The sequence below is a fragment of the Paroedura picta genome, chromosome 3 (assembly GCF_049243985.1).
Source record: "Paroedura picta isolate Pp20150507F chromosome 3, Ppicta_v3.0, whole genome shotgun sequence".
In the NCBI taxonomy this organism is placed as follows: domain Eukaryota; kingdom Metazoa; phylum Chordata; class Lepidosauria; order Squamata; family Gekkonidae; genus Paroedura; species Paroedura picta.
The window spans coordinates 59,725,014-59,749,955 of record NC_135371.1 but is presented as its reverse complement, the minus strand read 5'-3'; the positions used below and the strand labels follow the sequence as shown (position 1 = coordinate 59,749,955).

At 41.1% G+C, this 24,942-nt stretch overlaps 1 protein-coding gene across 11 annotated transcripts in view; it reads left to right on the top strand.

Annotated features, from left to right (window-relative positions):
- The window catches only part of DOCK3 (dedicator of cytokinesis 3), a 292,500-nt gene that overhangs the window by 156,000 nt on the left and 111,558 nt on the right, over positions 1 to 24,942 (top strand). For 8 of the 11 annotated variants that reach the window (XM_077325925.1, XM_077325933.1, XM_077325924.1 and 5 more), the window contains exons 21-24: positions 5,312 to 5,412; positions 10,262 to 10,343; positions 16,403 to 16,573; positions 18,777 to 18,863. In XM_077325925.1, the coding sequence (XP_077182040.1) occupies positions 5,312 to 5,412; positions 10,262 to 10,343; positions 16,403 to 16,573; positions 18,777 to 18,863 (441 nt within the window). The remainder of the gene's footprint in view (positions 1 to 5,311; positions 5,413 to 10,261; positions 10,344 to 16,402; positions 16,574 to 18,776; positions 18,864 to 24,942) is intronic. The other 3 variants (XM_077325927.1, XM_077325926.1, XM_077325934.1) reach the window with 1 other exon arrangement.

Genomic DNA, 24,942 nt, shown 5'->3' with positions numbered 1-24,942 from the left:
GCATCCATAAGAAAAATGACAGGTTAAGGCAGACAAGAGGAGACCCAGCAGAGAAGCCAACCTCTTGTAATCTGGAAGAATTGGAGGTCATCTGGAAGTATTGGAGGGCAGCTCTGAGATGACAAGGGAAGGGACAAGGGAGCTGGTAGCTACAAGCCCTGAGGCAAAACTTTGGTAGAAGGACTGAGAACCTTAAGCTCAGTGGCCCTGAACAATATAAAGCTGTGGGAGAACTCAAAAGGACTGGGAACAGAGGTAGGGCCAAGACTGAACTGGGGATTTGGCTTAAAGGTGGGACAAAGGGGGAAGGTACAGCAGTTCCAGTGCATGGACCTGATATCTTGTAAATAAAGGGACACAAAAGAAGACCATAGGAGGGAGTGCAACAAATTAAGGGGGCAATCCCTAGTCTGAGGCTACCTGGTCTGAACCCATTTAATTAATTCCATTACATTACTTGATGAGTAATTAAATTGTGGAATTCACTACTGGTGGATATAGGGATGGGCATGACTGTACATGACTTTAAAAGGAGTTTAGGTAGGTTCATGGAGGATATGTTCATCAATGACTAGTAGATATGGTGACAAAGGGAACAGATTTTGTTAGGGATTAATTCTTCAAAGAGAGTAAAATATCTTTTAAGTATTTAATCTATTCCATGACTGAATGTTTCAAAGCATACTCATTTTTTAATTTTTTTTTTTTTAAAATTGAAATTTTTTGAAATCTTGAAATTTATGTTTCTTGTGACCCCCGTCAACATGAGAGTAGTTGAAGTCACCCATCTGAAACCATGATCGTCATCGTCATCTAAATAAAAGCAGTAAAGCACCCTGGGAGGAGTTAGTGTTAATGGTTATGGGCCAATCAGATCCATCATTGGTGCCTGCAGGCCTTGATTGGCCGTCCAACCACTGGCTGCCCAATCAGATTAGAACTCATGCCCCTAAAGGTCTTCCCACAATTCTGCCACTTCTTTGTAGTCTCTGGCTCCTTAGACATGTTTCCTGAGGTGAGTGAGCTGCCAGGGGAGCCTGGAGGCTCTTCGGCTTCATCTTCCTGAGGCAATGGCTCCTGCCTACAGAACTTAGGAAAGCCATCCTATGTCTTCACTGAAGGAAAGCACCCGCCTCACTCCCACACAACCACCATCTTCCCTCTCTTACAGACCCTGGGGCACACTGGCCTCTAAGCCGTCCCTCCCACCCACCTGACATGGAGGCTGCCAGAACCTACCTCCATGCTGCCTCCTGCAACTCTGAGGCATGCCTGCAGGCTGAGAAAAGCCCAATGGCCCTGGCCTAAACCACAAAAAACAGAGGTGAGGGCCAGGGGGGAATGTAAGAGAGAAGGGAGGGCCCCCCAGGATTACAGCTCCAGACTAATGAGATTAGATCCCCTAGAGAAAATGGATGTTTTGAAGGGTGAACTCTCTGGTACTATAATTGGGGATGCCAGTCTCCAGGTGGGACCTGGAGATACCCTAGAATTACAGCTAAATTACAGACTAAAGAGATCAGTTCCCTTAGAGAAAAAGGATGTTTTGAAGGGAGAACTCTCCGGTACTGTAATTGGGGATGCCAGTCTCCAGGTGGGACCTGGAGATCCCATAGAATTACAGCATGCATCCTTGCCCCAGTGTCTTCCTAGTTGTTCTAGGGCAGGGGTGGCCAAACTTTGGCTCTCTAGATCAGGAGTAGTCAACCTGTGGTCCTCCAGATGTTCGTGGACTACAATTCCCATGAGCCTCTGCCAGCAAACGCTGGCAATGGCTCATGGGAATTGTAGTCCACAGACATCTGGAGGACCACAGGTTGACTACCCTTGCTCTAGATGTCTATGGACCACAATTCCCATGAGCCCCTGCTAGCCCCTTCCAACAGTTAATGAATGGTGGCCTCTAAACTGGAGAGCTTTCTCAGTCCCACCTCCCTCACAGTATGTCTGTTATGGGGAGAGGAATGCCTTCCCCCCTTTCCATCCACCCCCCCCCCCGAAACCAACCCAAGTCCGACTTGCATCCCCCCCAAAACCTTACCCAACCAAGCTCACCTGCAACACAGCTAATGTGACCAGGCCCCAGGCCCCTTTCTCGAACAAAATGCTGCCATGGCCTCCCAGACGGACACCTTGGCAGCCACACACTGCACTGCCCTGCTGTCCTACTCTCTGCAAAAGCCCTCCCCACCACCCTCTGCCACCCATTTCCTTTGAAACCAGCAGCCATTCCCATCCAACCTTCCCTATTACACTTTCTTCACACCCATGTCACCACTACCATATCCCGATTTGCCACCACGCAACCATAAGCCTCCCACACAAAACACCCCTTCATCCCCATGCCCTTGCATGCAGGACAATCCTCCTCGTCTTTCTCTTTCCACCACCAAGCTCTAGTGCCTATTGTATTCCTGGATACAATGGACTTTAACCCTAGTTACATAACTTCCCCTTTCTTTTAATTTTCTTCATTTCAAGATCACTCTTTAGAGTTTTGGTCAGATGAGAAGTAGTAGCTTTCCAATATTAAGTTGGCATTAAGAATCTATATGTCCATGAGTATATTCCTCTTAAACTTTCTTATTTATTGATGTTCTTTCAGGCAGAAGTTTTTTCCTATTTTTCTTACATTGCTTAATATCTGGGGATACCCTTACTATCTGGGGATACCCAACTGGTTTTCTATATTTCTATGTTTTTGAAATAACTGTTGTATTTGTATTCTCACTTATCACCAAGCACTTTGGTCTTGACTCATAGGCTTTCTTTCACTTGCATATAACACCTGTACTTCATTGCATTCTTCAAGCATTATCAGCATGGCACATGTCCCCATATTGCCCTTCATTCTCCTTAATTAGCTGTTATTTCCTGACACAGTCAAGATCAGGTTCTATTCTATCCCCATTTCTATTACGCAGATCCTGAGGAGTAAGTCAACCCATATCAGATTCTCTCCAGCTCCTGTCTGCTTCTCCCAGGTGTTAACTGAAAAGCTGCTTGGTGATCCTTTTTGATACTAAGCATCAGCAGTCTGGTTTAGTTAATGTGGTCATCAACTGAGTGGGACTAAAAAAAGAGCGAATGAGACAGCAATATGATGTTAAGAGTCCAGATGAGCTGAACCAATGAGCTCAAAGGAAGGAGGGAGAAGTAGGCCACGAACAACTAGGAAGGAGAAGGGACCAAATGAAGGGAATATAGGACAGGACTAGAGAGAGAGAATGGAAAGAAACTAAAATCATAATAATTCTCTTATTTAGCAACTATCATTTTTACCAGCAATTTCTTCTATGTATGTATGTATCATGTCCCTAACAAAGATGGAAAAAACAGTGGACGGAATATATGGTGAATTTCCTGGGACTTTGAAGAGATGAAGAAAATGTAGCTCAAATTGCAGTGACAGATAGGAGGGAGGGTTTTTTGGTGGGAAATATGAAAAGGAGAAATTAGCTGCAAGGGAATAACTGGAAGGCATTTGGAATGGAATTCTGAGAGAAAGAATGAATACTGAATCTTTACAAAATAGGAGAGAAGAAAGGATTCCGGATATTGTTCCACTTTTCTGGTGGTAGAGTGACAACTTGTAGGGAGGGGGAAGAACAAACACCTTACTGGATTGAAAACTTTAAATTTGTTATTTCTTGATTGTGTGGTTGTGAGGTGAGAACTACCTCATCCAAAGCTGTTGCAAGGGATATGAGATGCTTTCCTTCTTTGCTAAGACTCACTTTTGTCCTAATCTTCATGTTCCTTTAAAATGCTTTCCAAATATATAAAACATATATTTATTTATTTATTTATTTAATTTTATTTATTTAGATTTACATACCGCCCTCCCCGAAGGCTCAGGTTCTGAATGCAAATAACTTATCATTGGGATTCTTTTTTAGCAGGATTTTAAAATTATTATTAAATGTCTATGGAAAGTTTTGAATTCAATACTATAAGGAATTTTTTTTAAATGAGCAATTGAAAGACATTGGCCATTGTATGCAGATATTGAAAGGAGGACAACTGACAGCATCATATGAGATTATAACAGGGCCTAGTTTATTTATCTTTACATTGAATGAAGAAGGCAAGATTGTCAGCACCCACAGGCCGGTCCCTACAGTCATCACCTCTGGTAAATTTTTATTACCTCCATATAATGGCTGTCCCCCCCCCACCACTGAAGGTAATGTCTCCACACTGCAATGCCCTCCCTCATTTTTCATTCCCACAACCCACCAGTAAATCTTGCCAAAGAGTTGGGCCTGCCACTTCTGAGGTGAAGTGGCAGGCCCAATTCTGAAGGAACATGTCCCAAAGAAGATGGTTGAAGTCCCACAGAGGCAAGTGCAGTCGGGAATACTGCACATAACTTGAAACCGAGTAAGGGGATGATGGTATAGCTGCATTAGCAAAGTATCATGCCCTTCTGAGCATATGTTGAGTAATGAACTGGCAACTTTTATTGGACCAGACAATGGAGATGGGTAAAGATATAAACTGTTCCCATGCCTCACAGTCAGGGATGACTTATTAATCCAGAGGACCAGTGTGCCCCCTTTGAGCAACATTCTGTCACAGGACAACTCCCAACCAGAAGTGTCTGAATGGAAGACCATCATCTGTTCTTCTACCCTAAGAGTCCCAAGGAAAGTAAGGCAAAAAGCTGCTTTGAATAACTTTGCTTTGTGTAGTGATCAGGATACATCAGAGGTGGCCGAGTTCCATAAGAAACACAGTACATTGTTTCGCAAATGACTTGAGGTTGGGCCAGCAGGGGATGCCTGTACATACCTACCTGTTTCCTACTCCATTGAAGTCTCTCCCCTCCCCCAGCCCCACTTTTCTCAGGCTTCACTGCCCAAATCTCCAGGTATTTCCCAAACCAGAGCTGGCAACCCTACCCCCTCCATCTAACCAAGCATAAATAACGCTCCATAGATAGGAGCTAGGGTTGTTTGTAATTTTTTCATAAATGTTTTCAGCTACAAGGGTCTGATTTTGAAGGAATTTCTTCGTAAGAGACTAGAATTTTCCTGCTGTTTGTATGTGGGAAGACACCAAACACAGATAAAATATGTTTATCTCTGAATTTTAGTATATTTATAAATCTCTAAGAAATTAAAAAATTTCCCTTGCAGAAAACCCATTCACAGGTTCCTGAAGTTTCCCTTTCTTGCTGGAAGACAGGGATAAGAAAAGTTATAATGAACCACAGTAGATTTATGGGAATGTTTATGTCTGCTTATTAACATGCTATATTTTTAACTTTGTCTTACTATTTAAGCATACTTGTCTCTAAATCCTGCAGGTTTTTATCATAAATCTCCTACGTGACAGTAAATATTTTCATTTTCGACCTGTGATGGACACCTATATTCAAAAACATTTTGCAGGAGCATTGGCATACAAGTAGGTCCTGCTTTCTAAGCTTATCACACATGGTAACACTTTGAGATGTAAACTTGAATGTAAAGTTCTAATCTGAGTAGTTATTGAGGCTTCCCATATATTAGGTATTGATATACATATATGCTTCCCATATATTAGGTACTTTTGAAGTAGAAAAACAAGTAAAAGAAGGGGAACAAGTAAATACTTCAAATCAGTGTTCACGTTTTCCCTTACATTTCGAGGATGACAGTCTTGTGGAATTACTGTCACTGCTTTGAGGCAGATTGAAATTCCTAACCTTTCCTTTTCTCTGCTTCTGGGGTGCTTCAGGAGGTCTGGTCACAAATGGGTCCATGCTGGGGACTCCAGGCCTCAGACCCCTGCTTGCTCAGGGGGCAGTATTGATGCTGTCTCAGGGTCCCTTCTGGAAAGCCATGAGACCCCAACCTCACAGGAAGGATCTGTCAGGGCAAGACTTGGAACAGATTGACCATCTCTTCTTCCAATGAGGAATCATCCTCCCATGCTCCACTGGGTTGGTCCATGTCAGTAGTGCAGTTTGGAAATTGATGGTGCTGAGCAGTGCAACAATAGGTGGCATCTCTGTTTTTAAATGACATTTGGCATAATCTTCACTTCTCCATCACTATCTATGGTTTTCTATGTAAATCACCACTGTACGTTCTGGACCCACTTCTGTTGGTTCTCCAGTCAACTCTGAAGTAACCCACCTCAGTTTTACTATTTTACTTTTTTAAGTGCCACCAATGGATTTCTCATCTTCCATTCTACTACAAACAACCTGACCACTTTCCATTAATAAAGGGATGCCTTTTAAAATTGTTTTTACCATCAGCTTCTAGCTTGGAAACTGTTTTATGATACTTGTTTTAAGATGCTAAATGTTTTGTGCTGCTGTAATGATTTAGCTGTTTCTTTCTCGTTTTTTGAGGGGATATGCACTTATTTTGTGTCACTGCATAAAGAATTTCTCCCCCTTTTCAGGGAGATCTATATAGTCAGTCAGTCAGTAACCTTTTATTGGCATAAAATATGTATAAGACATATCAAAATATGGTTTAAAATTTCAACAAAATAATAAAATAGGGTTACACAACCAAACAGATCTTAAAATGATTAAATAAACTATAAAAGATAAAATACAAGGTAGGCAGCATATTATAAAAGCATCTTAGTTAAAACTCTGGCAACTAAAATGGTTACCTCTGGGTCTTTGTCAGAGAGCAGAAATTGCAAGGTCATAGATTTACTTACAGAAGGCTTGTTTCCCAGCAAAGCAACAAAGCTATCATCCCGACACTGCTCATATTTATTTATTTATTTATTTATTTATATTTATATTTTTATACCGCCCTTCCCTACGGCTCTGGGCGGTTTACATAAAACATTTTTCAACATTCACATAGAACACTATCAAAATCAATATCAAAATCAATATAACAATATAACAATATAACAATAACAACAACATATAAACTGAAACAATTAGAACAGCACTTCAACAATAACTTAACAATCCCTCAGTAGGTTCGGTCCCTCAGTCTGGGGGGCACCTGTAGGTGTTGTGGCTCAGTCGGCCCCACCAAATGCCTGGTGGAAGAGCTCCTTTTTGCAGGCCCTGCGGAATTGTGGAAGTTCCGGCAGGGCCCTGATCTCTTCGGGGAGCTCATTCCACCAGGTGGGGGCCAGGACCGAGAAGGCTCTGGCCCTTGTTGAGGCCAGACGTGCCTCTTTAGGGCCAGGGATCCGTAGCCAGTTGGAAGTGGCGGAGCGTATAGCTTTTCTGGGGGTATAGGCAGGGAGGCGGTCTCTCAGATACACTGGGCCCAGATCGCGTATGGCCTTAAAGGGGCAATCTAACAAAATGTGTGAGACAGAGTCAGGGCAGCCAGAACCACACGGACAGAGTCTCGCATGGTATGGGATACGGTGGAATCTTCCCTCTAAGACCTTTGAGGGGAAAGCATTCATTCGTGCCAGGAGAAAAGCTCTTCTCAGGGGTGGGACATCAAGGAGATGCAAATATGTAGGCATAATATTTCTCTGCATAATGATGCCAAAGAATGCTGGTGAGCAGACTCGAGGCTGGGTAGGTATGAGTTCCTGCTGCTCATGGTCTAATATTCTCTGTTTAATAATCCGGAATATACATTTTTCTTCCAGAGGTAGTAGGGAGTTCAGATCGATGCCAATGGAGATTAATTTTTGTTCAATAGCCTGGAACCATTGAAATTTAAGAGGGTCACTTTTTAGACAAGTTAAAAGGCTGCCAGTTTCTATTCTAAAAAACAGTCTGACCCAAAATTTAAAAGTAGCTATCCAGGCCCTTGTTTCTACCCTAATTTGGCCAAATTCTGCGCAAATGGCATGGTAGGAGACACAATTGGGAACCCCTGCAATTTGCCTATAGAAAGCAGATTGAACACCCTCAATAGATTTATTAAAAGCAGGAACCCATAAGGGGCATCCAAACAGGAGCTGGGACATTACTTTGGCATTAAAAGTTTTAATTGCTGCAGGAATAAATTGGTTACCTTTCGCAGAGAAATAGAACTGTTTTATCAAGGAAGATGAGGATTTGGCCAGATTGATAGCTCGTTGGCAGTGGGAGCTCCATTTCTGGTTATATTGGAAGGTAACACCTAGATACTTAAATGTTTCGACTTGTTCTATTGAAGTGCCTCCAATAGACCAAGTCATTGCATGCCAGCTCTTAGAGAAAACCAAAACTTTTGTTTTACCATAATTAATTACTAACTTATTATCTTGGCAATATTGGTAAAAGGTGGATAAGTATCGTTGTAAGCCAACCCTTGTATATGAGAGTATTGTAGTATCGTCGGCATACAACAACAAAGGAATATGCTGGGAACCAAGTTTTGGGGGATGACCATTAATAGATTCCAGTTTTTGCGCTAAATCATTAATGAATAAATTAAACAACAAGGGGGCCAGAATACAGCCTTGCTTAACTCCAGTGGTCGTTTGAGATCTTAGAGGTTAAGTCTCTCTTTGAAGAATACCGGACTTGACAGGAGGTGGACACATAAAGTTTTTGGATGAGAAACACAAGTCTCGGTTCCATACCCATTAATCGCAATTTATTCCAGAGCATATCCCTATCTATCTTATCAAAGGCACTTTTAAGGTCTATAAAAGCTGTGTATAGCCTCTTACCATTTTGGGACGTATATTTCTCGGCCAGGCATGAGAGAGTTAAACAATGATCTGTAGTAGAGTTACCCTGCAAGAAACCAATCTGTTCAGGACCTATAATTCTTTGAGAGCGAGCCCAATCAGTTAGGCGCTGTTCAAGATGTTTTACATAAATCTTAGCTATAATTGATAATAAACTAATAGGTCTAAAATTATTAGGGTCATTATGGTCACCATTTTTCAACATGGGAACGATTGAATTCAACCAAGAACTTGGGACAATCCCATGTAAGTCAATTAAGGTAAATAAGTTGGCCAAGGGTGGAGCCCACCATTTAGGGTTGTTTTTTAGAAGTTCAGCTGATAGGGCATCCTGGCCTGGGGCTTTGCCTATCTTAAGGCTCAGAATTAGTTCCTCTACTTCGTCAGGCAAAACTGGGGACCATCTAGGGACATTAGTTGGGATGGAGTCATTCAGCAGATTTTCTGGGACATTAAATAGAGCAGAAAAATTATCAACCCAAACTTAGGGGGCAATAATAAGTTCTAAATTACCAGTCTGCTCACTCAAGGGTCCTCTTACAGCTGACCAGAATGCTTTGGAATTTTTGGATTTAACAATGTCAAATAGGCGAGCCCAATTATCGTGAGAATAAAGCCGTTTTTTCTCTCAGATAAGATAATTATACTGGTTTTTTTTGTTCAAAGTAACTGTGGATAATAGTCTGATCCTCTGACGATTGGGCCTGTCTAAATAGCTCTCTCAGTTTTGTTTTGTTTTTGAGATATGACATTCTTAGTCAAACCAGGAGGAATTGCTGCGTTTGTTACAGACTGGTTGTGCTTTAAGGCCCAAAGGTCAACTGTCTGAGAATACAGCTCTACAGCAGTCATAGGTGAGCTTGAGTTAATTAATGTCTCCCGAAGTTCTCTCATTCTTTCAGATTCCAAAAGAGATGTAATCTCTTTCTCCATCTATATAAACAGTTTGGTACTCCAATGCCAACATAGCTTCTTCCTCAGATATATCAGTTCTGAAGAAAGATGGGAGATTTGCCAATCCCAGGGATGTGAGCAAATTTATTTCTCACAAAAAAGAAGAAAAGAATGAGCACCATTCTCCTATGGTTTGATGCATGATTCACATCTGTAGATCTTCAGGATGGATCCATGCATCAAGCACATACTGATAAGTTCTGCTGGTAGACAGATAACATATGAAACATTGGATAGCCCTGACTTTTGTGGTGACTTTCCACCTTTGTGACTAGTTTTGTCATTTCAAGCTGTTGTGGTTAAAGATAGGGGTTATGCTGCTTCATGTTCTGGGAATGATCAAGTATAGTGCATTGAATTCTTCACTATGATGCCACAAGACCTTGATTCTGGCATCCTTCCCCCTCCCCAGTATTTGACTGTCCGTTTTCATCATAGTTTTAAGGGGAAATATTATTTTCCAACCAATATCTGTTAAAATCGCTAATCTGTTTTGTCTGCCTCTATTAATATGACAAAACTGTTTTGAGATTATAGCAATTACATTGTTCCATTTATTTTCTAACATCTCTAGTATACAGAAATGAAAAATAAACTTAATAAAAAATATTGCTAGCAGAGGTGATGTTTCAGGAGATTGTGCTTGATAACTTCAAATCTGGTGCCCAATATCATTCTGTCGTTTTTTACTCAGAGAACTTATCCGGTGTTTAAAGTGGTATATGGACCGATCAGCTGAACTTGTGCGACAGGACCATATTCAGGAGGCAATGAGGGTATGTCTTTTATATAATTACCATTGTGTTCAAAATAACATTTGTTGGGGAAATTTACTACTTGGCAGAAACAATGTCTTTAATGAAATTTTCTTATTTACCTAGATAAAATGTGGGGGGTTTTTTTGTGGTGAACTGTGGGTAATCTTAGAGTAAAACTTCTCTCCTATTCTTTGATCTAAACCACCCTGTCTCGAGATTTTTACCATTGAGAAACCCCTGAAACATTCTTCAGGCTTCAAGAAACTCCATAAGTGGCACAATAATGCAGAATATGGTTGGGAAGCCCCTTTCCTTTCCACTCCCTACAGATCTAACATAGGCCATTTTGAGAGGGGGCAGTCAGATTGATATGACAATATATAGACATATCACCTGATAAATGTTTAACAGAATTTTAAAATGTATAAAATATTTTTTAAATGTATAAAAGATTTTTAAAATGTATAAAAGATTAATTACTGCCCAACCATTTGGGAAACCCTTCTGGGGCTGTCACAAAATTCTGATTGAGAAAGCCTGATCTAATCTGTAATGTAGGTGTCACAAAAAACTCCCTGCAGTTCATTGAAATAAACACTGCTTTCTTATCTCTCCTTGAATACATTTAAACGAATATTGCTTAATCATTAAAAGTGGATAGTTTTCAAATTGCTGCCTTCATGCTGAGTTTGTTTTATTTTATTTATTTTCAATTTTTATACTGCTGCTCTCCGAAGGTTTTGCGGCGGTTCACAAGATAATAAAATACAGTAAATCCCATTTCAAAAACCCTTATCACAATTAAACATATGGCAATCTCTTCCTAAAGAGAATTCTAATCTCCCAGTCCCCTCCCCATTCAGCCCGAGGGCCAAGTTTTCTTCCGATGGGAGCAGGGAGCCAGATTATATTGTCCTGTATTACATTGTATCATTACATCAGGGGATCCTCTGATGGTAATACTGAGACTCCACCCTGGCTTCAACCATATGCCTGGTGGAAGAGCTCCGTCTTGCAGGCCCTGCAGAAAGCTGGTAACTCCTGCAGGGCCCTCAGCTCTTCCAGGAGCTCATTCCACCAGGTTGGGGCCAGGACTGAAAAGGCTACTTGTGAGGCTACTTTCAAATTTTCTCAGATAGAAATAAAATGTTACTTCATATTGAAGCTGTTTTCTCTCAGTCATTTATATGAAGAAAGGTCTGAAAAAAATACCACACATGTAAAACCAATATATTTTTCCTTATATTTTACTGATGAATTCCAAATTATAACAGGAATTCAGTTAGTGGCTTGTCACAGGCTTTCCCTGATCTTTCAACCTTGAAACCTTCAAGCATTAAGTAAAGTGAAACTAACTGCCACAACATCAGCTCTGGTTCCCCTAGTGAGTAACTACGGGCTGTTGGTGTCTGTGTGTTCATATGTTCAGAGAGTTTCACAAGAGGAAGGGATTTGCTTCGTATACAGAGCAATATATGCATGCCAGAGGAGTGGATAGTCTATTGCCATCCTGTTCGTCTGCCAGAAAATTATTCTGGTCCAGCCAATCCTGAAGTTTCCACTGAAGATGTTTTGCATAGAGTTTGCTTATTACGCTTAGTAGTCTTATCGGTGTATAATTGGCTGGGTCATTCAGATTCCCTTTTTTATGTATGGGTACAATAATTGCCACCTCCCAACCCTTTGGAATTTTCCCTGTCTTATCAATTATCGTGAATAAATTGGCCAATACCGGTGCCCACCATTCTGCATTTCTTTTAATTAGGTCTGGGGGGACTAAATCAAATCCAGCTGCCTTACCCGGCCGCAGTGTACCTATCAAATATTTGATCTCAGAAAGTTGAACAGTAGGCCATAGGGGAAGATTATCCAGACTTCGTGAGTTTACTTGGCATGTTTCAGAGATGTCCAGAGCCGCATAAAGTTCTTGATAGTGTTTTTCCCAAATCTCTGGTAGTATGGTTGAACTTGGATAGGATTTACTTGTACAACCAGAAACTAGTCTCCAGAATTGCAATGTGTTATTTTGTTTATTGCTTGCCTTAGCAGCTCCCATGTTTTGTATGTATCCTCTAACTTTTTGCGTTTAATTAATGCTTTGTAATAAGATTTCTTTTCCTTTAGTTCTTCCCATAGGTTTTGTGTAGGGTTATAGCTGGAATGTTTTTAAATTTTATAATATTTTAGTTATCAATGACTCTTTTATCTTGTTAATGCCAGTTGCTTTTATGTATTTTGTAATTTGACTACTGGTCTAGTACCGTAATAAATTTATCTATCTATTGCCATCCTACCCATTTTGTTCCCAGATAGGGACACAGTAATAGAGTATTTCTAGTTACTTACATATACCAAAGCTTTCTTTGGTTTCAACTGAACAAAGAAAAATGTGATTCTCCATCCGCAGAGGAAGGTATCCTTGTAATAGGTTACACTCTTCACTGATTCTATAGGCAGGACATACAGAAATTTAATTGCAACTCCCTTCCACCTTTGGCTAGAAAGGGACACACTTTTACCGTTCCTCTTCTCCTTTCTTTCTAGCATCTTTCCTAACTGAATAAGAGTGCTAAGAATGTCAAAATAATGAAAAAGTGTTCTGCTTTTTCAAACACCTCACGCCTGCTATAAGCCACAGGGCAGGGGGAAAAAAGACTGCCTGAATGCTCCAGGAGAATATGGGGTTGCAACTCCAACCTGCTGTCCTGTGCTGTGTGAGTGGCTGGTGATTCACTGGCCATGCTGAGCCCGTCTACAGTGGTATCCCCTGCCACAGCTTTAGCAGTGGTGAGAAATGCTCCAGTGGCCTTGCACCATGTTGAGGCTACGGCCTTGCCCATCTTTTATTTAAACAGCCAGTGGATGGAAAGATTGTGCTCCTCCTCAGTGGTAACATAGCAATGAAGGTGCACATGAATCAGCAAGGAGGCTCAGCATCCCACTGACTTTAACATCAAGCCCTCCAGATGCTTCTTTGGGTGGAAGATCACATGGCAATGGTTTAAGCATAGCCTCTCCAAGGCCTATTAAATCTGATGGCTGACTGGATCAGTTTTTGGGACCAGGGCCCAATTGTTCTCTCCTGCCTGCTCATATGCACATTACCAGTCAACCACAGTTCCTGTTGAGATTCCTATAAGAAGGAAAAAGAAGACAATGACACCATTCAGTAGTCCCAGGGTTTCTCCCAACTTCCGTTCAGACCATTTCTACAGTGCAGTCTAACCTCGTTTTAACATTGAGTTGAAGCTCCATTTGATGCCTTTAATTTGTGATATGCATTCTGCAACAGGGATTTTCAGCAAGGATCAGACCTGCTTAATATGTTCCATAGTTTACATCAGAAATGCTCTGTGTCACCTCCTGACATGCATGTCATCTTACATTTTTGTGTGTATGCTCTCTAAGGTAACAATGTACTTGCAATGAAAAATATGGATGCACACTTTGTAATAAAGTTTGATAAGGGCAGTCCCTCCCATGCTTTCTCCCCCTGCTGCCCCAGGCAGCACCCTGTTGCCCTACCCCTGCAGAGCTCCAGTGTCCCCAGTGCCCCATCAGACCATGTGCTGGGCACTTCTCTCTGCTTTTCCCATGCTGTTGCTGAAGACTGCGTTGTGGTTTCTTTTCCTGCTCCCCGCAGTGAGCAGAATAATAGGCTTCAAGTGAAGGAAAAGAGGCATCCAGATAAGGCATGCCACGGGCAGCTGTGGCACCACCTAAACTGGAGAGGGGAGGCTGGTGAAGCCGGCAGGCAAATCATAGGGGCTTTACGCACCGGGATCTTTGTAGCAAATTGGTCACTGAATGAAAAATCGCCATTTAAAATAGTGGAATTTGTCGTTATGCATACCTGCCTTTGTAGTGGAATCCAGTTGCGTTTTGTAGCGTTTCCCACAGGCTTCCGGTCTCGGCAGAAATCGCTAGAAAGGAAGCGCTATTGCCGAGCTCGTCCCGCCCCTGGCCGTCAAGCAGCCAATGGGCAGCCGTTAGCATGCTCCCAAACAGCCCCTTTCCCTTTAAGAAAGGTTTTTTTTTTAAAAAAAAAAACAGACCCATTGCAACGAATCTGTGTTAATTTGTTGCAACGGAGAGACCCATCCAGCTGCCTGGTGTGTTTGAGCTGTCGTTTGATAGTTGCCACACTCCCTCCGAGTGAAAAAAAAAATCCCCCCCCCTCTCACGGGCCCGATTTTCGGCTGAATGAATGTGTAAAAAATAAAGGGAAAATACATCAGCAAACGGGCTTCTCTGTTCTTTGTGCTTAGTGACTGAAGGGGAGGGACTGAAGCCGGGGAAGCCTCTAAACTGAAAGAGGCTCGCTGGTGCGTTTATCCCCGCTCGCTCGGAGGAAAAAAAAATGGCGATCGCTTCGCCGGAAGATCAGAGAAGAGAGCCAGGGGGAGGGACTTTGTAGAAACCGCAACAATGTTAACGCACAGGTCGTTTTCGCTAGTGTTGCAGATTGGTTGCAGGAGTGTATCGCTTTCCGGAGGGTGAATCCACTTTTGGGGATTTCCCTGAAAGCGCTACAAGGAAGCGCTTTTTGCAGATTGGTTTCAGGTGTGTGGCAGATTGTCGACGACGTTGTGCAAAACAGCAAATCAGTAGCGTTTTCAATTGGCAACCATTGTGCTATTTTGAAGGCGTGCAAAAAGCCCCATAGTCTCCAATACTAAACAAACAGCACAAGTGTGTGTGCCTGTGTATGATTTAGGTTAAATACATGTCACATGTATGTCACAAGAAGAAACCATCCAGCAATCATTATGCAGTTTGTCTCGCAACACAATAACAAATCAATGTAATATTTATCTGAGCACGTTGCAACACAGTAAACAGGATATTTTGTTTAAATGCTGGCTATTACAGAAACAACTTTGTGGGGGCCAAATGGAGGGGGGGGGTCTGATCCAGAAGCACTCTTGTTACAGTTTTATGTGATGTCAGAATCCATGTTTGTAGTTTGTAGTTTGTTGCTTTTTGGTACTTCAGGTTGTCTTGGTGCTGGAAGACCAAATAAAGATTTCCCAATTAGACCTTTTTGCCCATGAGCTGTAGTACCTTGCTGTTTTGGGGATTATGTTAATAAATGCATAATAAATGATTAATTGTTACACAAGCCAGCTGTCAAACAAATCAAAGCTTGGTGTCTAGAAATTATTCTATGGAATTATATTATGCAGCACTCATTAATGTAGATTGGATAATTATTAAATGATTTGTTTATTAATAATTCAAATCTGTATCATTATATTTATATTTAATGTTCTTCAATCAGCTCATTAAAACCATCTGGGGTAAAACAGGATTTTAAGTAGCTCCCCATAGCTGTCTTGCTATTCGGACTGTGCCTTCTTGAACTAAGTAGCTCTTTTGACCATCACTATTGGCACTTTTACAGTTTGACTGTTTCTGTACACAGTGGGACCAATATTGATTTCTTTTTGTTAATTCATATACCTTCTCAGCAACAAATATCTTTAACTGACTGTGGAATACTTTTGCAGTTTGTAACTAATTGAGCAACAAGTGGCAACCCCATTGTATATGAACAGTCTGAATTGCACCTCTGAACAAAGAGGACTTTTGTACCTGATGCAAGCTCTAGAAGTTTGCAAATAGAAGCCCAGTACAGTTATAAACCCATCATTGTTAATACACTGTTGACAACTTGACAACGATTGCAATTAAGCAATGTGTCCTTAAGGAAAAAGATGAAACATCCATCTCTCACTGATATCTGGGATTAGTAAATAGTAGGGAATAACAAGTTTTGCATGCTGTTTCAAAAATTTGCAGAAGATATTAGTAAAAAACCTTGCCACAAGGTGCAAAGTATGACAATAACTCTTAACTCTTTCCTAGATGTATTTACACTGAATCTGTATTTAAGTTTTTTTGCATTCACAAGAAAGTACATTTTAAATAACTTTTAACTAATAATATGTATGGTCTATTTTGAAAATAAAGGATCTGTTTGTTAATCATCTACCTAATTTTCCCCCTCTGGCTTTTTCTAAAGCTCCTTTACTTTTCTTTTTCTTTGTTGTACTGTCCTTTTTCTGCTCCTTAAGGCCTTGGAATATCTCTTTAAGTTTATTGTGCAGTCTCGGATCCTTTACTCTAGAGCAACTTGTGGAATGGAGGAGGAACAATTCAGAGCCAGCATCCAAGAACTTTTCCAGTCCATCAGATTTGTGCTCAGCCTGGACAGCAGGAGCTCAGAAACTCTCATCTTTACACAGGTTAAAAATATTCTACATTTCAATTCTACTCTGAAGATGCATACAAGTTTTTGCAAGAGTGTGTGATTTTGAGGAGTAACCATGCAATTCCTCAGTACTTTAAAACAACGGTCCGCAAGCTTCTGCTTGCCGCGGACCGCTGCGGAATGGTGAGCGGAGAGGGCGGCCCGGGGGCCCGCGCACGCGCGGCAGTCCCAGCACAAACGCGCATGCGCAGACTGCCGCACACGCGCGTTTGCACTGCCGCCATGCCGGCGGCCGCGGCTTCCCCTCCCGGCCCCTCCGGGCCACGAGCAATTCGTCCGCTAAAGCGGCCAATTAGCTTGCGGCTCGGCATGCTTCTCTTCCCTCTCCTCCCGAAGTGAGAAGCTTGCCGGGCCGCGAGCTAATCGGCCGCGGTGCCAGGCCGCGGCCCGTGGGTTGGGGACCACTGCCTTAAAATATTTAAACATAGTTGGTTTACAACTAGAGATTAAAAAGCTGATATTTAATGTTGGGTTAGATATATCTTTTGCATTCCCTTGACTTTTTTCTTTAAAATGCCAGTTTAAGCCACAAATTGTACAAATTGTAGACATCAATTGCTAGTTATATTGTTTGCTACTCCAACGCTTGCCTTTTAAATTTCTACTTGGGAGGAGTTCAACTCTCTGAACCATGTTACTGTTTGGTGAGACCTTACAACCTGAGAGGTCCTGTGTAGAGAGAAGGCAGAGGGAGGGAAGGAGGGATCATCTTTAGAAAACACCATCAACAACTAAATACAGTTTTCTGCAGATCTGTACTTTATCTGTACAATAGCATTGTCCTCTTAACTGTCTGCACTCACAGGAGGTTTCTTCATTCAGGTGTCACAACAGGCCACAGTTAGTACAAATCATAGAGAACAAACCAAGTACAAAATGTGGTTTAGAATCCCAGTTTAGCATTCACCAATAAACCACTTTGTTGGACAATTCACATTCAACTTAACACAAAGTCGTCTTCATCTTCCCTCCCCATTACTTTAATCACACTGTGGTTTATAAATTATAGTTTATCGTGATGTCCGAATTCAGTCATAATATCCGATACTGCTATATAGCTGTGATCCAAGACAGTGCATGTACACAACTGGAATGAACATGTTCATGCTTTATCAAATAAAACTCACTGCATATACAAAATGCATTTCTATGTCAGAAAGGGGCTCTTCCAGTAGTTGCAGTCTGGCATCTTCACTGGATCGCCATCAGTATTTGTAAAAATGTTTATATATATGTATCGAAAGAAGACTAAAGCGGCTATTCAAAACAAGTGCCTTATCAAGGCAAGTTATTTCATGCTCATTAAACCTAGATGTTTTAAGATAACAGTCTACAGAGTAATGAAGGATTAATCATGCAGTTGGAGATAACTTATTGTTGGTACTCATCAATACAAGAGCTTCTGTTTACATAAAATGTATATGATTATTTCAACTGTATTTAAAATTGTACTGCATTACTTCATGAAAGAAAGCTATATAGCAAATATGTGTTGTAGTGATTTAAAAACTAAGTAAGTACACTGCACTTAAATATAGTTGCTCAGTGTATTGATGTTTGTCACTTTCAGAAACTAGATATTAGTCATGAAGACAGGCCCCTTTAATAATTGTCTTAGGTAAATATTTCTATGTTAAGGGTTTCCTAACAAACTTTGATATTTTATCTCAATAAAATTGGTCAGTCACAGTGCAATATAAGGCATCCAACAATGAAATTTCTGATTACTGCTTCCACAATCAGGTATTTCAGAAATAGCCTCATTAATAGAACCTTAGCCAAGAAGTTCCCTAATACTGCTACATATATAGGAAATATTTGTGAAAGAATGTAAAAATCAGTAAATATTTTTTCTCAAAAATGTTCATTAAATGTGCAGTAGTGTTAGGCTGTTCTTGGTTCTGGCCTTGGTAATGAGCCTGTGATTGAATCACTTGATTAAGGAAGTAATTAGCCAAGATTCTAAGAAGTTAGCTGTTCTGTTTTGATATTATGCGGGGGGAAATGGGCTTGATTGCAGTATTCTCTAACCACTGACTTTGATTTGTTCACAATTGACCTTGGTTACTTGAGGAGATTATATATTTATACGATATGAACTGTTTAATACTTCAATAGTTTACCTTTTTGTTTCCCATTTGCCACTGTGTTGCCCCTTGATCCTAACTGCCCCATAGGCCCCTCAGCCTGGAGGACAGGTGAGCGGAGCTGGGACATGTGCCCCACAAAAATGTGGTGGTACTTCAAGGCCATCGTTTAATTCTGTAAGTAATTAACCCCATATCCTGCACAAATTTTCATCATAGATGTACCCAGTGACTGTACTCCCCTACCTCATCCATTTTTCTGCACATAGAATGGAAATACACCACACAACATGTTTGCAACTATGAAATTATTTTCAGAGCACTCAAATAAACAGGCTACTCTGCATGTATCAGCTTGACTATGAGAATTGTGATTAGAGAGAATTTGTTGGGCATCATTCTGTAGCCAAAGAATGTTTAATAATGACATAGTAATATAAAGCCGCACTAAATGTAAAAGAATATTGAAAAATCAGAGACATTGATTCTGTTTCAGATGTCATTCTTGGTGATAACTATATATCCAATTAACACAAGATTCAATAAGGAAAAGATTTTGGACTGGTTTAATTCTTTCTTATTATAATCTGATTTTCCTTGATGATAGCCAAAAACAACATTGTGTTCTCTCTAAACACATATATCACTGAAGATAATGTCACTGTATAATAGCTGCCGTCTATTATACCAATATGAACTAAATCTAACTGAGGTTTCACAAAATGTATCAATGATAATTTAAATAAGACAATGAGGCTGAAATGACAGTGATTGTATATTAAGATATTGACCTATTTTACTATAGATATGTTTTTAATATACTGCTTCTGAATATTCAAGTTATTTTAAAGCAATATAAAGCAAATAATATTGCAGCCCTAAGCAGAGCTACACTAAGTTCACTGAAAGCAGTGGATATAGAGGGGTGTAACTCTGTGATAGAGTGGATATGGAAGGGTGTAACTCAACCTAGTGAAATAGGTTTTCCCCACTTTCTTTAGGTAACCCAAAATAAATTTAACATTATTTGCTATGTTCAAAATATCATTTTCCAAGAGCTTGAGAGGACCAAATAAGATGGTTTTCATTATGAGAGTTACTGTGAACAGTTATAAAACCCCAGCCTTTTTGAACCTGCAGGCACCTTTGGAATTCCTATTCAAGGTGATGGGCAAAACCACAGCATGGCTGCTGCAAGAGGTAGAAACAAGCACAAAGTGTCAGGGCGCAAGATTATATATCATTGTAATAGTAACTCTTTAACTTTTTAAGAAGAAGTTCTGTTTAACAAGATGCCTTTTAATCTGCACAGCCAATCAGATGCACTTCTGGGCAGATGCCCAATTATCCCCTCCCACTTTCTAAAAGCACTTGGCAGGGCACCTGGAAAGGTGTCAGTGGGATTCCTGGTATAAGGATTGCAAATAAGCTTCCATTGTTTTATATAAAGGACAGTGAGCATTAACTTTTGATGCAAATGCCCTCCAACATGACATATTTTATTGACCTGATTTGTAGTCTACATTTCTCACACAGTCTTAAGGAAGAGTACATTATTTAAAAAAATAAATAAAAACTAACGAAAATTTTTCCACAAACATTGAAATTTATTTTTAAAACTTACAAAAGATGTTCCTTAAAAATATGACCTCCTGATCTAGTTTTTTGTTGTTGCTGTTTGTTTTGCATTCTGTGGAATAATAGTTGAGTGTCAACCTTCCTTACCTCTTCAGGAAGACCATTTTTCTAAAAAGTGACCACAAGAAAATGCTCTGGCATTATTTTAACTGTTTAGAGCAGGCTTTCTCAATAGGGGTTTCATGATGGTCCCGGAAGGGTTTCTCCAATTAGTTGGGAGTTAATTAATTTTGATATAATTTTTTAAAAAAATTATCCAGTGATATGACATATATGGTTATGTTAACCCTCTCCCCCTTCCCAAAATGGCCTATGATGAGCTTGGAGGGGGTGAAAAAGAGAGGTGCCCTGGCCATAAAAATTGAGGGGGAGGGGTGAAAGGGGCTATGAAGTGGTGGATGCCTCTCAGCCTTGTTCCTGACGCAGTGGAGTAGGTTGCTGGGTCGTTTCAGACATTTTGGGGGGGAAGGAACAGAGCATGATGTCACATCTGGTGGGAGTGTCTGGGTGATGTCACTTCATGACATGTGACTTCCAGGAGCCTGGGAGGGAGGTGTGACTTGCTAACTTTACTTTTGGGGTTTCTTAAAGCCTGGAAAATAGATGCCTTGAATTGTGGATTAATTGGCATTGTACCCCAGTCTCTTCCCCAAACCTCTATCATGCCCCTCCTCAGTCACCTCTTCTTCTTAGCATAGGATTTTTTTCAAGGAATAATAACAAAGGAAGGCAGTACAAAGCCTCTGAATATGGCTCTGAAACTTCTGTTTAAAAATGGATGTCTTTGTGGCCAAAAGTCTTCACTCTGCAAACCTAAAAAACTTTTCTGCCTTGATGAGCATCACAATATCTTCTGATGCTCTCTTTCTAAACAGCTCATACCAAAGGTGCGATTTAATGAGACCTCCTACCTTAAAGCCGCTTTAGGTCAGAAAGCTCTATCTGTTTCTAAAAGCCATCCTAACCCAGCATGTATCCAGACCCCTGAGAGACAGGCACACTTCTTGCTGTTCCATGACTAGATCCAACATCTTTGAGTTGATCCTGAGCTCCAACCAAGACCTCATCCAGTTCCAGCTGCTCTCAGTCACAGCATTTCAATGCCACTTCTGAAGAAAGTGTGTCATACAAACAAACATCAAAATAAGTCAGGTGCTCCAAACGCCAACAATCTGCCATTGATTCTAACACTTCCTCAGCCCTAGGATGCAGCTCTGGATTGGACCCTTATGATGTCTGGATGTCATACCAATTCCAAGGATATGTTTAACTTCAGGACAGTTTCCCATCTCTTTGCCCAATATCAGAGGGCAAGCTTTTCAAACCCAAGCCACAATTTCAACTCTGGCCCTTTGTTCAGCTTCTCCCTTTGCATCTTATGGATGCAGTTGGTTTTAAACACAGGTTTTCTGCAGGATACCCATATCAATATTTATTGTTATTCATCACAAGCTACTGTGTGGAGTGGTGGGATATAAATATAAATATATAAGTTATCATTAGTAAACTAGCTTTCCCCTTATGGCATTAATGAAGAGGACCTTTTTGGATCTTATCAAGCCTGGGATCCATATACTCTTTGTCATTTGGATATAACTGAACTTTTATGAAGCACTACTCCATGAATGATGATGTGACAGTAGATGCAGAAGTTGGAAGTGTGATACTTCAGTCTTTGTTCAACTAGAACTAAAGCCTGCCTTCCATTTTCTAGTAAGCCAGTGTGCTTTCCTCCCATGTAGGACTGCACAGGTACCACAACAATGAAAATAGAGTTACACTTACCTGTAACTGGTTCATTGAATGGTCACCTCCACAGTGGTGGAGCAAGCCACAGCGGACAAGCTCCTGGACTTTTTGGAGGAAACATCGGCTCTGGATCCATACCAGTCTGGATTCCATCCTGGCTAAGGGGTGGAGACTGTGCTGGTCACACTAGCAGAATAGAGGCAGCCAGCCAACCAGTTAGCACCAGATGGATAGAAGCAGTTCAACTATTCTCGTTCTTTTAGATCCGTCGGCCGTATTTGATGTAGTTGACTATGAGTTGGTGGCATGCTGCCTTGTTGAGATTGGAGTGAGGGGGGCTGCGCTGAAATGGCTGGTCTCCTTCCTCCAGAATCAGACCCAGAAGGTTGCTCTGAGAGAAGAGTTATCAGACCTCATGGTGCTTCCTTGGAGTGCCTCAGGAGGCGATACTCTCTCACACACTTTTCTAACATCTATACGTGCCCTCTGGCCCAGCTGGTCTGGGGCTGGGCTGGGTCATCACCAATATGCGAATGACTCCCAGCTCTACCTTCTGCTGGATGGATGGACTCCCCCCGGATACGTTTGCTAGATATTTCGAAGCAGTGACTGGATGGCTCAGGTAGAGTTGTCTGAAACTCAACCCCTCCAAGATGGAGGTCCCGTAGCTGGGTGGGAAGGGGCAGGAACAGCAGCGCCCCTCCCATGCCTGAATGGGGGTGCAATTAACACCTGCATCTGCAGCCAGAAACTTGGGGGTGATCTTTGATGCCTCTGTTTCCATGGAGGCTCAGATCACTGATGGCATTTTTCCATCTTTGCCAAGCACGGCTACTAGCGCCGTACTTGTCCTCAGTCAGTCAGTCAGTCAGTCAGTCAGTCAATAACCTTTTATTGGCATAAAATATGTATAGGACATATAAAAATAGGGTTTAAAACTTCAACAAAATAATAAAATAGGCCATGGGGTTACATAACCAAACAGATCTTAAAATGATTAAATAAACTATAAAAGATAAAATACAAAGTAGGCAGCATATTATAAAAGCATCTTAGTTAAAACTCTGGCAACTAAAATGATTACCTCTGGGTCTCTGTCAGAGAGCAGAAATTGCAAGGTCATAGATTTACTTACAGAAGGCTTGTTTCCCAGCAAAGCGACATAGATGTCATCCTGACACTGCTCATATAAGGGGCAATCTAACAAAATGTGTGAGACAGAATCAGGGCAGCCAGAACCACACGGACAGAGTCTCGCATGGTATGGGATACGATGGAATCTTCCCTCTAAGACCTTTGAGGGGAAAGCATTCATTCATGCCAGGAGAAAAGCTCTTCTCAGGGGTGGGACATCAAGAAGATGCAAATATGTAGGCATAATATTTCTCTGCATAGTGATGCCAAAGAATGCTGGTGAGCAGACTCGAGGCTGGGTAGGTATGAGTTCTTGCTGCTCATGGTCTAATATTCTCTGTTTAATAATTTGGAATATACATTTTTCTTCCAGAGGTAGTAGGGAGTTCAGATTGATGCCAATGGAGACTAATTTTTGTTCAATAGCCTGGAATAATCGAAATTTAATAGGGTCACTTTTTAGACAAGTTAAAAGGCTGCCAGTTTCTATTCTAAAAAATAGTCTGACCCAAAGGGTTTGGCCAGATTGATAGCTCGTTGGCAGTGGGAGCACCAGTTCTGGTTATATTGGAAGGTAACACCTAGATACTTAAATGTTTTGACTTGTTCTATTGAGGTGCCTCCAATAGACCAAGTCATTGCATGCCAGCTCTTAGAGAAAACCAAAACTTTTGTTTTACCATAGTTAATTACTAACTTATTATCTTGGCAATATTGGTAAAAGGTGGATAAGTATCGTTGTAAGCCAACCCTTGTATATGAGAGTATTGTAGTATCGTCGGCATATAACAACAAAGGAATATGCTGGGAACCAAGTTTTGGGGGATGACCATTAATAGGTTCCAGTTTTTGCGCTAAATCATTAATGAATAAATTAAACAACTCCAATGGTCATTGAGATCTTAGAGGTTAAGTCTCCCTTTGAAGAATACCAGACTTTACAGGAGGTGGACACATAAAGTTTTTAGATGGGAAACACAAGTCTCGGTTCCATACCCATTAATCGCAATTTATTCCAGAGCATATCCCTATCTATCTTATCAAAGGCACTTTTAAGGTCTATAAAAGCTGTGTGTAGCCTCTTACCATTTTGGGACGTATATTTCTCGGCCAGGCATGAGAGAGTTAAACAATGATCTATTGTAGAGTTACCCTGCAAGAAACCAATCTGTTCAGGACCTATAATTCTTTGAGAGCGAGCCCAATCAGTTAGGCGCCGTTCAAGATGTTTTGCATAAATCTTACCTATAATTGATAATAAACTAATAGGTCTAAAATTATTAGGGTCATTATCGTCACCATTTTTAAACATGGGAATTGTCCTCAGAACACTTGGCCACTGTGATCCATTTAATGGTCACTTCCATGTTAGACTTCTGTAATTTGCTCTATGCAGGCCTACCCTTGTCTTTGATCCAGAAACTGGAGCTGGTACAAAATGTGGCTGCAAGGATCCTCACTAGAACACCTTGGAGGACCCATATTCAGCCGGTGCTACAACACCTGCACTGGTTACCAGTCTGCTTCCGGGTCAAGTTCAAGGTCCTCGTTCTAACCTTTTAGGCTATATGTGACCTGGGTCCTGCCTATCTGTGGGACCACTTATCTGTTTATGTCCCCCGCAGAGCATTTCACTCTGCGAGTATGAATCTGCTGGTTGTCCTGGGCCCCTGGGACATTTGCCTAGCCTCGACCCAGGGACAGAGCCTTTTCAGCACTGGCCCCAGCCTGATGG